We start from the raw sequence: 17,360 nt of genomic DNA on the forward strand, positions 1-17,360 counted from the left end.
ATAATGAAAAAAAAAAAAAAAAAAAAAATAAAAAAAAAAAAAAAAAAAGAAAAAACCCAACAAAAAACCAAACCAAAACAAAACTCAAAAAACACCACAAGACCATCTAAGAAGAAATTGGAGTATTGTGAAAAGGTATAAAAATAGATGTTGCATGATAATTCCCTGTGCAAGCATCTGCCCTTCTTTATGGGGCAACCACATATTTTTCTGTGTAGCTGCTTGTTTCCTTTCTCTACTTTCCTCTGGCTAGCTGCAACTTCAGGAAGTTTAACCATTAGGCTTGTAGAAAGTAAATCCGAAAAACTTTGGGCCATTATTTGAAAAGGGAGACAAGCCAACCGAAACAGATTAAAGGAAAGAAGTGGGATGTCCTATTTACATATTTACTATTTGCAGTGTCTTGTGAACTCCTCGGGGCAGATACTTAGGTGTTCCATGTCTGCTGAGCTTGGCTGGTGCTTCCTTAAGTGCGCCAAGATTTAGCCTATAATTTCACACGGTGCTGGTTATCAATAATTCCACCTGCTGCAGCTGTTTGTGGGTGCCCTATGTAATTCCTTTGGTATTTGGGTTGAAGGTCCCCTCAGCCCCGTAAGTGTGCTTCTTCCTCTCGGCTCTAAAACCTTCCCGTGCGGCAGAACCCCGTCTCCCTCCAGAGTTCACCTCCTGCTCGGTCCGTTCCCGGATTGCGGGGCGAGGAGGGCCGGGCGGGCGCCCCTGCCCGGCTGCGGGCGGGCTGGCCGGCGGCGGGGCTGTGCGGGGCGGGGTGCCCTTGCCTCGCCTCACCCGCCTGCCCTGCCCCCGGCTTCCCCCGCCTGGGGACGGGGACAGGTGCCGGTGTCACCGCTGGGGGCGGCGGGGGCGGCAGGCAGGGAGCCGCTGCCGGGGAGCTGGAGAGAGGGTGCGTGTGAGAGATCCTCGGTGTGCCGGGGCGGGCGAAGGATAACGAGGAGGGCCATACGGCCCTCCGGCAGCGCGCAGGGCCCTCCTTCTTCCCCCGTGAAGGGATCCCCGCACGAAGCCACACGGAAACCTAACGGGGGGCAGAGGCAGCTGGCGGCGGATGCACCGGGAACCTCCCGGTTCCCAGCAGAAAACCACATCAGCATCACCCCGTCCCTCCGCCTCTCTCTCCTCTGTGCTTTATTCTTCTGCCTTTCCCCCATTCCCCCTCCTCCACTGCTTGCACCCTCGCCGCCCCTCGCCTTGGGGAGGACAAAAAAAAACTCCAGCGGTGCGTGCCTCTGTGTGTGTGTGTGTGTGTGTCCGTGTGTGTGTGTGCGTGCGTGTGTAGGGGAGGCTGGAGCGGGGTGGGACCGAGGAGCCGTGATTACAGCTCTCCCCGGAGAAGAAGATTGCTCTCTCCAGATGCTGATTTCTGAAGCACTTGGCAATCATCAGGCGGGAGCCGGGAAGAGGCGGCGGTAGCCGCCCCGGCGGTGGCGATGGCAGCGGCGGGCGAGCGGGCGGTGGCGGCGGCTCGGGGCTGAGGGTCAGCCCCGGGAAAAGACGCTGCCTGGCGGACCCGACCCGACCCGATCGACCCGACCTGAGCGAAGCCGACCGGGCGCGGCTGTGCCCCGAGTCCCGCTCGCCCCGCTCCGCTCCGCCAGCCGGCCCGCAGACACCCGCCCGAGCAGGTGCCCCTGCGCCGGGACACGGCGGGGGGGACGGCGGGGCACCCATGCGGTGACCCTCGGTGGCGGCAGCTCCCGCCGGCCGCAGGGTGCGGGTGCCCCTCCGCAGCCGCGCCTCGGGCCGGAGGAGGCTCCCGCTCCCTCTCGCTCCCGGGGATGGGTTCCCGCCGGGGCTGAGCGCCTCGCCGCCTCCCTCCTCCCTGTCCGGCGTGGGCGAGCCGGCGAGCAGCCATGGCAGCGGCCATCGCCAGCGGCTTGATCCGCCAGAAGCGGCAGGCGAGGGAGCAGCACTGGGACCGGCCCTCGGCCAGCAGGAGGCGGAACAGCCCCAACAAGAACCGCGGGCTCTGCAATGGCAACCTGGTGGACATCTTCTCCAAGGTCCGCATCTTCGGGCTCAAGAAGCGGCGGTTGCGGCGCCAAGGTGCGTCCCTGTGGCCGGGCCCGCCCGAGGGCTCCCGGGGGGCAGGCGGGAGGGGGCAACCTGTGGCGAGAAACTTCCCGGGCCGGGCGCCGCCCCCGCTCCTGCCAGCCGGCGGCTCCCGGCTCCCCGGCAGCGGCCGAAAGGCTGCGCGGGCTGGGGAGAGCCGGACCTTCGGTCGTGACCCCCGGGGCCAGCCTTGCTGCCCGGCTGTCTGCGCCGGGGCTCCGGTGTGGGTCACGACAGGTGTGCTGCGGGCAGGAAATCCTTCGGGGAGCCCTGCCCGCCGCCCCGCCTGTCCCCGTCTAGCTTGCTTCTCTCTGAAGGACAAAGAGCGCACAGCGCTTAGGGTGTCCAGTGTCCGGGGGCCGTCGTGCTCCAGCCCCTTCCCCGAGCCACCCAAAAGGCTTTGGCAGGTGCAGCCTGGCGGTAGTGAAGGGGTCCCGTTCCCCGCTGCTCGGTAACTCCCCAGTCAGCACAGGGAGAGGTGAGCACAGCCAGCAGCTGTGGCAGAGCTTCTCGGCATCCCTGTGGGAGCAGACACCTGCCTGTTGCCCATCCCCAGCCAGGGCCTTGCCATGCAGACCAGCAGGTTTTGTAGACAGTTCTTCTTCAGGGTAGATGACCAGGAGTCAGTGGAGAAAACTGGTACCTTGGTGATTGCATCCAGTAATACTTTGTATTAGAACCCTAGTAATAAGAGGAGTAAATTGGTATTGCAGTGACTTCTCTAATTTCCTTTAAATTTTGTGGTATTCAACAGCATTCAGAAATGGTAGTGACTTATTCTGTGTGCTCAGGAAAGAAGTAGTTTTAGAACAAAAGGATTCTATCTTGAAGAGTGAAAATGTTAAGTATCACTTGAAATATGGCTAATACTTACCAGTCAATGGTAAAGTACAAACCACCCTCTGTTACATTAGAGAATGCCACCATGTGTTGCGGTTTGGTATGTATACTACAGCTCCTCTTTAGTTTGGGTCGGAAGATCATTTTAAGAAACATAATCAGGGAGCTCTCCTGATTGATGCTTCCTCATTCTTTTCTATGGCTCACATTTTAAAAAGCATAAATCAACAAAATCCACACAATTTTATTTTTACATGGCTTTCTTGCAGTAAAATTATTTGCTGTAACTCCTAGTGCAAGCCAAATCTTGCAATTTTTAGATAATACAGGGATACAAGGAAGATAAGCAGGAAAATGTCAGTGGCAAAATCTGTGGTGGCTTTTATTTTAAGCAGTCTGTGTGTGCTTTAACAGACTAGAGTATCTGGTTTATGATGGTGGATTTTTATAAGTGATACTTTTTCAGGAAAACAACTTTAGGGGGATTTGCAAACTGAGCAATTGTGCTTGACCACCTGTGCAGTTTTATTTGGGGGAAAACTGTATTTGACAATATTACCATTTGAGGAAGAGATGACTGCCTCACAGCACTGAGACGCTAAACATTTTTTTAGGTGAGAAGGGCCTTTAAAGAGACTTGTGAATTCATCCTTTTTCATTCATTCATTTTTCATAAGGCACTTTGTCACATTCTTGAATAAGAGAACTGAATTAGAATATAACTCCACTGTTAAGCTGTACCACTGACACAGAACATTTCAGGAAGAATAATCAGAACAAGGGCTATTCACCAGTAAAATCTGCAGTATCAGACCCCTGAGTTTATTTTCCTTCATGATGAGACATGGTGATATTTATCCATTGGTTTACATTAAGGTCTCAGAATTACTGCTAATCTGTAAGAATTCCTGCTGAAAAAAATACTATCATACCTTTTACTATGTATGTTCCTGATGCACAAAGTGATACATGGAATACCTGTGGATTCAGAGTTGCATTCTATTTAAGAGTGAAGCTGAAGAAACCATCAAGCCGAAGTGATGACTTAAACATCTTATGCAGAATAATTTAGAGTGAATAGTCATTTGTGAAAAAAACAAACAAATCATATTTTATAAGGCTGAAGGCTTTAAAATACATTACAAGAGTTACAAAATGAACATTTATCAGAGTCTGGTTTTAGTTTTTCTAAGCTGACTTAAATGACCAGTGAATTCTTCACTGAAATCATACTGTCAAATTCATTAAAATAAGTCTTTGCCAAGCAAAATAGGATGAATTTCAAAACATCTGTTGTCAGAAAGGTGCTATGGGATTTTGACAAATAAACCTTGTGTAAATGATACAAGGTGTCACAAGAGCATTGTGAAAAATGAGCTAATCGAGATGTGACAAACCATCTGTAGCATTCTCTTACAATTCAATGGAAGAGTAGAAGTATGTGTATAATAATTTTTATGTAGAGCAGAAAAAAATAGACTGTTTTTCTTGGAATAAAAAAGTGTTTTGCTTTGTACTTACATATGAAAAATAACTGTCTTTCCATCTTTGAAACAGGCAGCAAAAATTAGTGATGCTGCTTTTTAAATTAAAAATAGACATTTACTCATGTACATACATGTATATGTTAATTAGGTAGATATACACTATATATATACACATACCAACATGTTAGCAAACTTTAAAAAATCTTTGTTTTTAAATTCTTCTTTAAAATTGCCTGTTGGTACTGTTCTTGTTCAGTGGGATTTATTTGCGAAAAAATGAAGTTATTATGAATACATAAAATGCTCCAATCATGTGTATATCCTGATGAATTTTTTTTCTGTCATTGTGACAAATTCTCTGTTCATGGTCCTTCCTTTAGGGGCATACTAAAATATCAACAGAATGAGTTTTGGGAGACTAGCATTTAGGAATGGTAGCATTAAAGATACATCCAGGGGCTCACTCAGAATAAAGAGTAATATTTGTATTTACTTATATATTTGCTCAAATGATAGATGCCATGGTAGTTTTAAACAGGTTTTCTAAGACTTTGATTAATGAATTAAACAGCCAAAGTGATTTCTGTGGGACACTTGTCTGCTAATCTACTGAGTACATGAAACCATTTTCATTTACTTGACATCTTTGATTCATATTGTTTAGTATTATGATATTTCAAATGTATTTAATTTTTATTTCATTCTACCTGTCATCTGATAAAAAAAATCGCTGTCATTAATTTCCGAATATCCATGAAGCCAAGATCTTGCCTATCTCCATGAAGCCAAGATCTTGCCTATCTGATGCCAGACATCAATCAATTGTGAATCATCCTCTGCTGCATTAAAGGTTTATGTTAATATAATCACAAATGGGAGAATTGACAGATGATATTTTGTTTTCATGTGAAATAACCTTATCTAACCTGGGGCTACCCAATAAAAAGAAAAATATAAATGTCACTTCACCTCATGCATCTACAAAGCACAGAGGTTAAAAAATATGCTTCTCACTAGCACAAATTCAAACTTCTTAGCCTGTATTTTCATCTACATATCTATGTTTTGCTAATCTGAAAAGTCTTCATTTGGTTAATTAGGTCCCTTGAGAGTATTCTACTGAAAAATACTCAACATTTAAATGTATTAAAAACCAAGTGTGATGTTTACTGTTTCCGTGTGCTAATATCACATTAAGATTTCTAAATTTATACTTAGAGGGTATGAATTTTGTGATGGCTTCGCCCCTGATTTTGCACATTTATATTTATAAGAAAGAGACACCTAGGAAACATGTTCAGAAAATGCACTGATTAGATTTCTCTGCATCTACAAAGGTAATTTAATTCTCCAAAGAGAGCACTTTTGGAAAATTCATCAGTAGATCAGCTAATATTTTTTGGCAGATGTGGGAGTGGCCCATAATCTCAGATATAAAATAATTCCCAGTATACATAGTGCCCTTAGTAGTTTCTAGTTCTCCTACTTGTGGAATGAAGTGGAACTGAAATGGAGATCTGTGCATGTGAGTGTGCTTGACTTGTTTCCCAAAGCTTAAGAAACCACATCAAGTCCCACCAGTAGCTCCAGCGACAGGATGATCTGCCTTGCTCAAAGTTTCAGCAGACCAAAACACGTGTCTGTGCTTTCCTATGTGACTGTCCTCAGAATTAATTCTTCCTGACAGTTCACTAAACCCTACTGCTCCTGCATTGTCTATTTTTCAGGAGTTTCAACTGATGTTGCTTGTTTTTCATTACTTTTCTTCAAATGAAATTGATTAATCCACAACCCTTTTGGAACTATAAACAGCCTTAACAGCTGATGTAAGAAATCATTACTTTTTTTTCCTTTGTTGCTCTTAACCTGTTCAAAGGACTGCATGATAATCACAAACTGAAACTATGTAAATATGCTAGATTTCATATAAAGTATTCTAAGCATGTTTAAAAAATATTTTTGAAAACATAATTTTCTAGACTCAGTCTCAAGCTTGCTTTCCTATGCATTCAGTATTTCACATAAACCCTGTGCTTGCTGAGAGAAGTTTTTAAGAGTAATACAGTAATGGCTGGGATGTAATTCTTATTCTAAACTGGTATTGGTGGCTCTAAAAGTGATGAATGAGTTGGCTTTGAGAGAAAATGAGAAAAAATAGCTTGAAAATGGTAACATAATTTTAGGGACTATTGATTTTTAGAAATATCTCAAACAGGGGTGATAGAATAGTGGACATTTAATGTACAGATAGTGCTGTACAAGTGTCATTTCAGAATATCTCCCATTTAATAACATTGCTTTTGAATTTCTTCACTTAGTAATTGGTGATTTAACTCTTCATTAGAAAATGAACTCTTCAAGCTTAAGTGATCTGGATCTCTAAAGTTCAGTCAGTTTCACTCCATGTACAGTCTTGTAAGGTATATCCCTTATTGTATCTATTAAATGTATTCTAGAAGTAAATTATCTGATTATTATAGCAATTAAGGGAGATTGCAGTACAGGTCGTTTCTTATTAATGGTGCTGTACCAATAGAAAACAGGTGAGGTCAGGTTTCTATACTATATTTAAAGACAGAATCCTGTCTTTTAATGATATATAATCTATTAACAGATGTAGTTTTTTGATGTTCCAGGCTCTGATTTGGAACAAACAAAATCCAGAACTTAAAATTTCTTTTGAATGATAAGTTTTCAAGTCTGCAGCTTATGAACAGAAGTATTTAATTTCAATACAGAGATAACACTCAAAAAGTTAATTAAAGAACATTTTTCTGTTGAAGTCTTTTGACTTAGACTCTAAGCATAGTTTTGAAGATACCCAACTGTGGATTCCCATTTTTTTGTAGTGAGTAAACAGAGGTCTGTCTTGGTCATATGTAAGCTCCTGTCTTAGGCAAGTATTGGAGATAGTGATGGACAGGAAGACCTACTCCTGGTATGTACTCTTACTGTGCCATCAGCTTTTGCTGAAACCCTTTGAAACATGCACATTTTTGTTCTCAAGAGTTTATTTTTATTATTATTATTAATATTATTATTATTATTAATATTGTTATCTCAGATCCTATGCTCTGCCATACTATGAGTGGTGCAAAAATAGAAAGAATATATGATTCTTTCATATTCATCATACATTCCATGATAGAAATGAATGAGAAAATTAGTAAAGCTCTAAAGTTCTATTATTATGATCAAAAATCAGCAACCTACTTTTATTACATTGTAGATGGTAACATTTCTGTACTTTAGGGGTTTAGGTGATCATTTTAATCATATAAATAAAAAAAACCTGCTGAGGTCCACTGTAGATCTTCCAATTAATTTTCCTATGTGACTGAAAATTAAGGAACATACACTTTTCTGGCACCAAGGAAGAACCTAGCTGCTTTTGATGCCAAGATTTAGGAATATATATTTCCATTAAGTTAGAGACGGGCAGGAGTAGAGTCCAGGACTACCAAGATCTGATTCTATGTTATAAAATATAGGTGATTTCAGCCATAGGTAGCATTACCTAAATTTATATTTCAGTAAATAATATGTAACCGAAGAAAATGGAGAATTTTTGTGATTCAAAGGAAAGCTAGTATAAGATTGGAAGGATTTAATGGTAAAAGCTTGGTATAAAATTTAGATAGATGGACTTTGTTGAAAAAAAATTACAGAAACCTTGTTCCTACAAGGCTTTCAGGATTCCAGGTTGTTATGGTTGCCATTTTGTAAAATGGTGAGTAGAAGGTAATGAGCATGATATTGGATGTTCAGTCAGATTTTCATAAATAAATCTAGAGAGAATAGATTGAAATAGGAATGTGAAGAATATCCTTTTTCTGGGATATAAAGTATAGTCCCTATGATGTAACTAAATTAAACAATTTAATTACATCTGTGGTCTTGATTCTAATCCCTTATCCAGGTGTAGAACTTTTGAAAGGCATTGGAGTTACTGTACTATACAACTACTGTAAATTGAACAAAGATTGGACAGCTGATTGGCAGTAATCAGCAAAAAGAAATGATTGAACTCAGCATTTTTAAAAAATATTAAATCAAGTCTTTTGTTTTTGTGAGAAGAATTGAGCTTTGTGAAATACAAGCAGATAATCTGTTCTTGCTGGAGGAGTTAATTCAAAAAGTATAAAAGTAAAAACACCTTCATAATTTATTATAATTTCCATTGCAAAGCCTGCCTTTTCTACTTTATTTTGCAAATTCCAAGATGTATCCAAGTTACTAAATGTAGTTGCTTCTCCTTTATTCCTGTGGAGCCTGGCTCAAGAAAGCATGTAGTTTTGGTTTTTAGATTATTTTCAGTGTTTTTTTTAGAAAAACATGAAAGAGGAAGGAAGGAAGGAAGGAAGGAAGGAAGGAAGGAAGGAAGGAAGGAAGGAAGGAAGGAAGGAAGGAAGGAAGGAAGGAAGGAAGGAAGGAAGGAAGGAAGGAAGGAAGGAAGGAAGGAAGGAAGGAAGGAAGGAAGGAAGGAAGGAAGGAAGGAAGGAAGGAAGGAAATAAGTTTTAAATTATTCTGCGTTTTTAATGGTTCTTTTCACAGGTGAACATTAGTGGAATTTCATGTTCTAATAAAAATGTACTTTTCAAACCTCAAGGCATTTTTATTACTGAATTTCAAAGTCACTCAGCACACAGCAGATCTGTCAGGCTTAAGAAAAGGTCAGCAGGTTTCTTTGCAATAAAGATTTTTGTGGAACTATGAGCCTAGAGGTGGGAGCTGGAATGAGTGTCTCCCTCAATGCAATAATGTGTTATAGGTATTTCTTGTTTGGTTTTGATGAGCATTTGCACTCCCTGAGTGATAGAGAGAGACTTCCTTACTTATCATTTTGAACTAGAGCAATGGCTGGGGTTTTTTTAGTAAATTTACTATGCTTTTATTTTAGTATTTTCTGTAGTGTCAAAGAGGGTTGTCTGTGAAAGGTAACTATCTACTTCAGAGTTCTGTGATCATGAGGACTAAATTTATGGCATATATATACCTACTTATGTCAAAACATTACATATATATCATCCTTAGATTATGATAATACTCTTAAAAAAAGTTCTATAATGAAACAAATAAAACTATTTCAGTATGATTCTTTTTCTTTCTTTCCAAATCTGCAACAGAGATTTTCATGCAACAGCAGACTTAATTTTTGTGATTATAATGGTGTGTGTGAAGCTTATTGGTAGTTCATAAAGAACACTCTGTTTGCTAAAACATAAAGTAAATAGGTGTTTGCATTTATTTTTGTTTTAATCCTTGATTATTTCTTTACTTTGTTTTTAAGAACAATCTTATAACAAATTGTTATGGTCAGAAATGTGGTGAAGTAAGAAATTTTTCCAGCCACTCTTCCTTGTAAGTTTGTAGTTCATGGATTATAGCTCGTAACTGTTCCAAAATCTTTTCACATTTACTGAGTGTTCAGTTTTCACACACTTACTGCTTTATGCATTGTGAATATTCCAGCTTGAGCAGATGCTTCTCTCATTTTTATCTACGTAGTTTATGTATAACTGAGACTTGGATTCCTCACTTTATTTAGTGGTTTGTATCCCTTCATATGAAATTCTGATGAGTTGAAAAATTTGCCACTGTAATTTGTATACTAGCAACTATTAAATAAATGAACTCAAACTTCATTGCTCTATTTTCTTTTTTCACTTTTCTCACTGTGTAATCAGAACAGTTCTTTCTATGTAATCAAAGCAAATACACATGAAATGTGTAATATTTTGTTCCAAACAGCATTTTAAACTGTATTATTAAAGCCAAAAAAAAAAGAAGATTCCATCAATTGTTGAATCTTTTTCTATGACACTAGAAAGAGACTTGCATGCTTTGCTACAGCAACATTTAGCAAGTCCCCCCTTGTGTCCACAGCAAGTTTTGTCTTATCAGAGGTCTGGTCAGGCTTGTAGGTGGAAGTATACTTATGGCATCAGTCCTGAAGATTATTCATGCTTACCCTCAGGCAAGTAGAGGCATGATTACAAGATGAAGACCTAAGTGTGGTTGTCTACCACTTTTCTTGTGTAAGGACACACAATAAATTAATGGATTCCTCCCGCTAGTAGTTCATTATTATCTTATCAATCATCTGGGATCATGACTGTGCCAAGAAGTAGAAATAATTATAAAATAATACAGGCTACATTAGATTTTTTTAATAGAGAAGTATTCCTGGGACTGAAAATTTGAGAGACTGATCCCTGCAGATATAGGTAATCTGAAGAAATGCAAACTTTTTTTACTTCTAGCAAGTGTTATTGAACTTAGCTTGTGTATGTTTTAAAGATTTGGAAATTTAGATGTTCCTCCTAAGGTACTCATTAGAAAATTATTGATAGTGAACAATATGTGTTGTCATCATCATCATCACCATCATCATTATCATCACCTTCAAAACTCTCTACTAAGCAGTAATTTTTTTCATCTGAACACTTTTAATCTTTCTTTGGATCTTACTTTGGATTTACTTTCTTTTAATCTTACTTTGGATAATCAAGCTTTGTATTTATCACAAACTCCAATCAGACTCTGGTGCACATATTACTTATATATCTTTCACAAAAATTAAAAAATTAAGACCATAGTCTTAACTTCCTTATTAATATAGTTTAGGCTTGCTAAAAATAACAGTCTGAATTCTGAGAAGGTTTTTTTTTGCTTACCTTTTTTAATTCTTCCATCTGAAGATGGTTTTGTGCAGAGATTAGCACATGGCTGAACTCTTTGAGGCATTAGATTGATAAATCCAACTTTATTATTGCTGCCAGTTTTATTTTGGTCTTCTGACAAAGTAGAAATAGCTGTCAATCTTTCTTATGTATCCACAGACTTCTGCTAAAACAAATGAAAAACCTGCTTGCATGGAGCATCATTAATGACTTTTTTAGGCAATATTTATGGAAAAAGAAATAAAGCTTTTTTTAATTTTAGCTCTAAAGTCAGATGTCCCCAAATTTTCAATGTGTGTACAACTAAGAACTGTAACATTCTGGCTCTTCTACAGATGCCAATTAATTCATTAAATTCTGTTGTCTGAGTAGCTTATATGTGCTAAAGAACTGTGAGATTGTGATGCTTCTACCCTAAAACCAGATCTTTTGATGTAATGCATAGCATATGATTTGGGGAATCCTTCCAAAATTAATATGTACTGCTCTGTATAACCAACTATTCTATTGCAAGTACTATATAAAATGAGCAAAAATATGCATGTAAATAAATCAAAATGAGTGGATGGCTCAGATTTATATACATTGTGACACTTTGAAAACCCTGAATGCTACTAATAAGCATCTATCTTTCTTTGGAAACAGTGAATATCACTGTAGAGATAAGATAATTGACTCCAAACCACAGAAAGGAATTAAAACTAGACCATTCCCATTAGCTGTACTCTCTAGTTCTCTATTTTAGAAGGGTACATCAGGACTCTCAGAGTTGTTTTTGTTTCAGAAGTGTGTTTCTGTTAACAAGAGAGAAACAGACTCATCAGGTGCTCATAAAGTTAAAAGTTACTGAAATCAATGCAAGTTAAGCCTGATAATCTTGTCATAATTAAACTAAGGTGTGAAGAGTCATTTGTTTCTCATTGATGTGATGACAAAGTGTTTGGATCAAGCCAATAGCTGTCTCGGGGCCACTTACCATAGTCAATATAATTCAATCACTCACTCAATCAATTGTCATCCTGTTTACCAGTGGTTTATGTTGCAAACATAATGGTTGAATTTAACTAGTGCTGTAAGCAAACAGTTCTGTTGAATTACTGGAGTATGTTTTTAGGTCAGTGGATGTCAGCAAGCACGTTGTATTTGAAATTTGTCAGGGATAAACAGTCAACAATTCAGGATCTGATTTACTAAGATTCTCTACCTTCAGAGCTTAAATAATAGCAGCTAAAAATGGTTTAAGCAGCCTCAGTGGAAAAAGTGTGAAGACCATGGTGAATCTCATCTTAAAAATTGTTTTTGCTTAGAGGTTCTTAACTATAATCTTGTCAGCTTGTTACCAACTTCACACAGTATTGTTATTTTGGTTTTCACAGTTTTCATTTGTTTCAAATATAGGGAGGGATGCAACGAAGATCAGCCTGTTTTCTACTCTTTGCTGAGTGTTTAGGTATAAGTAGTACAAGGGTTGAAGACAAGTACTTGTGGGGAATGCATTGGTGGCAAATTGCTGATGATGTATTTACAAAAACATTCTCTGACAATTTTGGCTAAACTTTCAGATTTTTCAATCATGTTAAGGTGTGGAAAGGGAAAGTTAAATACACCTGAGCAACCTGGCTAGAGATTTTAGTACTTCTAGATTAAACAGACTGGTAAAGACAAGGTAATTTTTAGGTTTATTTTTATTATTTCTGTCCTGGTATTAGCATCCATCTGGGTCATTACTGGAGTTGTTTGAAGCACTCTCTTTGAATTGAACAAACTTTGAATATAAGTAATATTATAACTTCAGAACTTTAGCTCTTAGTTATAGTTGGGAAACCAGCAACATTTGGAGCCTGGAGCAGCAAAAAGGTTTTGCTTCCTTTTAGGTATTTTTATTGCAATCAATTGTATCAAGGAGGACGCAAACTACAACAAACATCACCAATGTAGGAACATTCTTTAACTATTTGCTGGTTATTTTTATTCTGCTTTATTTAGTTTTTGATTGTGCAATACTTACATGCATAATGGCATTTGTGCTAACTCATTTCCAGATAGATGTGTGTGATTACATAGGAACAATTTAGGTGTTTGCTGTTGATTTTCCAGAGCTGTTCAGATGTGACACCAGAGGACTAATGGCACAACTCACATCCTGAGTCCAATAGATTGTGGCATACTTAGTTCTTTTTTAGGGATATGTCATAGCTGTGTAGGAAGTGAAAAAATGTTTCTTCACTTCTGCCATAATATCAGCAATGTCTTGCACAGTGGCTTTAGTTTGTTGACAGCTCTGTGAGTCCTAAGTGCCTCTATTTGGTTATCGGATTGAATTTTTCTCTCTGAGAAGGCTTTTTTTCTTTTTTTTTCTTTCATTTTTTTTTTTTTTTTTACTTTTTCACTTTTTCTTTTTGTAAGCAACATGAAAATTACACAGTTTTGGACTTTACTGGCTACTGCCATGGAAACAGAAAATTCTCTTTTGAAATACCAATATTATTATTTTTGTGTCCTTTGTTGAGTTTTGAGAGAATAGTTTCATGATGAATTGGACCTTGGTCTTTCTATACAATGGATGCAGTTGGGCTTTCCATATTTTGAGTTTATGGCTAGTTATGTTTATTCTTCTCTCTTTGTAGGGAGGCATTGGATCAGTGTTTTATAAACAGCTGTGAGGCAGTTCATCAGTGAGCTGATTCTGAATGGTGCTAGTTTGTCTGTTTATGTACACTTGTATCAGCTTTTGTTTAGGGGACGATGAGAAAATTGAATATATTTTCTGAAATGGGGTCATTCAGACGGTATTTAGAGCAAAATAGAAATTTTCCTATTTGCATTCCTACAGAGGAAGGAGAAATATGAATTTCTATAGTTCTGAAAGCCATTTGCCACCATCTTCACTTGTAAACCTCAGCAGAGATGCTTTTGAAAGGGAACAGGATTGTTTTCCAACCATCCCAACAAGCAGTTGCTCCATACTGCCAATTGGAATCACAGGAATTCTTTGAGAAGATAAGGCTGAAAGTTTTGCCATGAGGCTGTTGCTCAGTCATTAAGGTAAAATCAACCAGCACTGGATCTCACATCTTTGTTCCAATGGAAGCAGTGAAACAGATACCCTAGAGCTTGTATGCCACTTGGGTAACTGTGTGTCCTCAAATTAAATTAGAAAAAAAACAGTAAAAGAGAAGGAGTTATTTTGACTATCCTAGTAATAGGATGGAGCTGCAGATGCATAACACATGCAGATGAGTTATGCTGTCAAATGTTAAGGTTGCTCTGGGTATTCATGTGACTGCTGTGGCAAGTAGGTAAGGTGGTATTGTTGCTTCCATGAGCACTTGGACTCTTGAGTAGAGAATATGACATTGATGTAGACAAGGTCATAGTTATTGTTATCTATGCTGTGACAAAGCCTAGACCACTGGAAGGCATGATGCCCTTGGTCTACACCTTGACACTATCAAAACCCAAAAATAGAGTAGTAGTTGTTTGTGGTGTGTTCCCTAAGAAGCTCCAAACAGAAGGACATAGTGCACTGGGAACTGCTCTGGCTGCTGGAAAGCTCAGCTTGATAATCAGAGTAGTATCAATACCAACAACTTATTAAACAAAGCTGTTCAGAAAATGACTGTACTGTCATCTGGGAAAGCAAACCGACATTTAGGTTTGCGGGGCTTTTCACTGTGAAGCATGCTGTATTTTCTGTTTTGTCAGAACAGCATTTCCAGTCAAAGTCTGTTTTGACAGACACATCCTGACTTACCATATTGGTAAAACACCTGAGTACCCAAGGAGGGGGATGGGATGGGGGGAAAACTCAAACAAATGAGCTATTCATATCTTGCTCCATCTGAAAAACTATGGCAGGTGTACCAGACTTACTCAAAGAGTACTCTTACATCAATTATTCAGGCTTTAACTTTTCTTTCATTGGTTCTGTAATGCCTGCCATGATACTGCAGTTTCATGCATTAAAACACAGCCAAGGGGAGTAACAATTGGTTTGTGACAACCAACTACATGGCAGCAATTGTGTAATTTCAGTCAGTGGAGTGGGGTTGACAACAAATTCACGCTCTACTACGGCTGAACTTCAGGCTTACCCCTGTATTCCCAGTGTATTTCGCTGAGCTTATTTTTCTTAAAGCTTTCTATTACAAGAATAGGTAATTGGTAATAGATATTTGGAATTTGTTTCAATTCTGTGAAGGGAAAATTAAATATAACCAGATTCTTCTGGGACTGCAATTTTAGAATCTGCTGCTGACCACAACCAACTTTTGTACAAGCTTTGGTAAACATAATCAGAGATTTTGATCCAATTTCACTAATTTCTGTACATCCAGAAGTTATATAAATCTTTCAAGACTGAGTTTTTCATTTTAGTACATGAAGCTGCAGAAGTTGTTGCTCATTCTGTGTTCCCCACTGCAACAAGCAAGCAAGACTGTGAGACCAGACAACAGGTCTCTGAGAAGTAGTCCTGGAAGTAGTAGATATATGAATCAAAAATATATCTTCCTTTATGTTCATGTCCGCTTTGAATATAAGGAAAGATGCCTGTGGATTCATTAAACTGCTGTGGTCTCTTAGAAATAAATGCTGTAAGGTTTCATTTGAATGGAAACTTAAAAAAATCCAACTCCCCACTCTCCTCTCCCCTAGAACTAAAACAGGGATCAAGCCATCATTTCTCTCATAAAGAATCAGAATTGATATAAAATATAACTAAAATTATTCTGTTAATGCAGGTTTTACTGGATGCTTCCTAAAATGAGTAATGTTTGACATCCAGACAGGTTTGAGTACATGGCATTGCCTTCTAGCTTGCATTCTCGGAGCTGCACTCTCAAATGGGAGCAGATCAGCCAAACTTCAGCTATGGAAGCACAGCAACATGTGAGGTTCAATATCAAGAGCTGTGTAGGTTAGAAAGTTCCAGTCATTGTTCTAGGGAACCAGAGACATGTATGGTACTTCGTTTATCAAACTGAGTTAAGGGTGTGTTTTAAGAAATTAGCTTCATTTATCTAGCCTTTATTTTTAGCAGCTGAACATAAGCTTTGTAAGGGTTTGTGCTTTCACATAATGACAAAGGAGTGATGACAGTGTTAAGTCACCTGTGCTAGAGAGGGTAGAATGTGCACAGGTGATTGTGCTAATTTTGAGATTGTCTATTGCTGTTGCAGCAGTAATGAAACTTTGCCCTAATGAATATGAGATCTGGGTAATTTATTTTGTGACTTCTTCAAGTGACCTTCTGTTGTGCTACGTTCAGTTTTGCATTTCGCTTTGTTTTTTATGCTTGTAACTATAATTGCTTTTTTTTAAAAAAAAAAAAAAAGAAGCAAAGCAGTTCTTTGGGACTGTATATCAACATCAAGGAAAGGAGAAAAGAATTAACCAAATATTTAATGGTGAAAAAGTAAAGTGTCACACATGATCCTTATTCTGTGGTAGATGAGCTACATTTTCTTCCTGACCTTCTGGTAGAGGTTGTTGGACTGATATTTTGATTTTGTCTGAAACTGTTCTACTGGTCTGTCAGGTTTGGCCAAATGCCAAGCTTCCATCAAAACAGGATAGTTTTGTTAAAATCTATGCTGGAAAACTGTCTTAAGGGTGGAGTAGTTTTTTGGTTTGGGTTTTCTTTTCGGGGTTTTTTTTTTTGTTTTTTTTTTTTTAATCTAAGAGAGATTTAAATAAGAGAGCATAAGAGAGCATAAGAGAGCAGCTCTGCAGCTCAAGCACTTTTCTACTGTGTGGACATTTCAAGTCTTGAGTTCCTACTCACTTTGATTCAGACAAAAAGCCTTTACTACAAACCTGCATCGGTTGCCAGGCTGATAGTTAAAATGTTTTTCCTTTCCTGTTAGTTTTTTTTTTTTTTTTAAGAAACCTTTATTCTGAGCTTTATCCTGAAAAAGTATTTCACAATTGGAACATTATTTTCTGCTTAGTTCTGTCTGGAAAGCTTTTTCAAAATACATTGACGTAGTCAGAGAACAGCTGACTGATGTTTATTACAAATGCCAGGACATTATCAGAGAGGGTTTTGTGGTGTGGAGAGATGGTAGTTTTAGGCAGATAAAGCAAAAAAGAATCACTTCAATACCTCAGTCATTTTTCTGTTAAAGAAAGATATAAACTTTAAGCCCCTTGAGGTTGGTTTTATGCATTTTCCCACATCCACATTCTGATTTTAGACACCAGTTGAGTAGTGTAATACCTGTGGGAATCTATGCTATTGTTACCTGTATACTGTGAATGGTACCTAGATCTTTATGC

The 17,360-nt window shown here is 38.9% G+C and overlaps 1 protein-coding gene across 4 annotated transcripts in view; it reads left to right on the top strand.

Annotated features, from left to right (window-relative positions):
• Window positions 1–17,360, top strand: part of FGF14 (fibroblast growth factor 14) — a 384,458-nt gene that overhangs the window by 252,417 nt on the left and 114,681 nt on the right. The window contains exon 1 of one of the 4 annotated variants that reach the window (XM_085057026.1): window positions 1,862–2,064. The exons of the other annotated variants lie outside the window; for them this stretch is intronic. Coding sequence (XP_084913152.1) covers window positions 1,872–2,064 — 193 coding nt within the window. The 5' untranslated portion in view covers window positions 1,862–1,871. Of the gene's footprint in view, window positions 1–1,861; window positions 2,065–17,360 lie in introns of those variants that run through there. 4 annotated transcript variants of the gene reach the window in all.

Source organism: Lichenostomus cassidix, chromosome 1, assembly GCF_008360975.1.
Source record: "Lichenostomus cassidix isolate B80296 chromosome 1, HeHo_3.0, whole genome shotgun sequence".
Classification (NCBI taxonomy): domain Eukaryota; kingdom Metazoa; phylum Chordata; class Aves; order Passeriformes; family Meliphagidae; genus Lichenostomus; species Lichenostomus cassidix.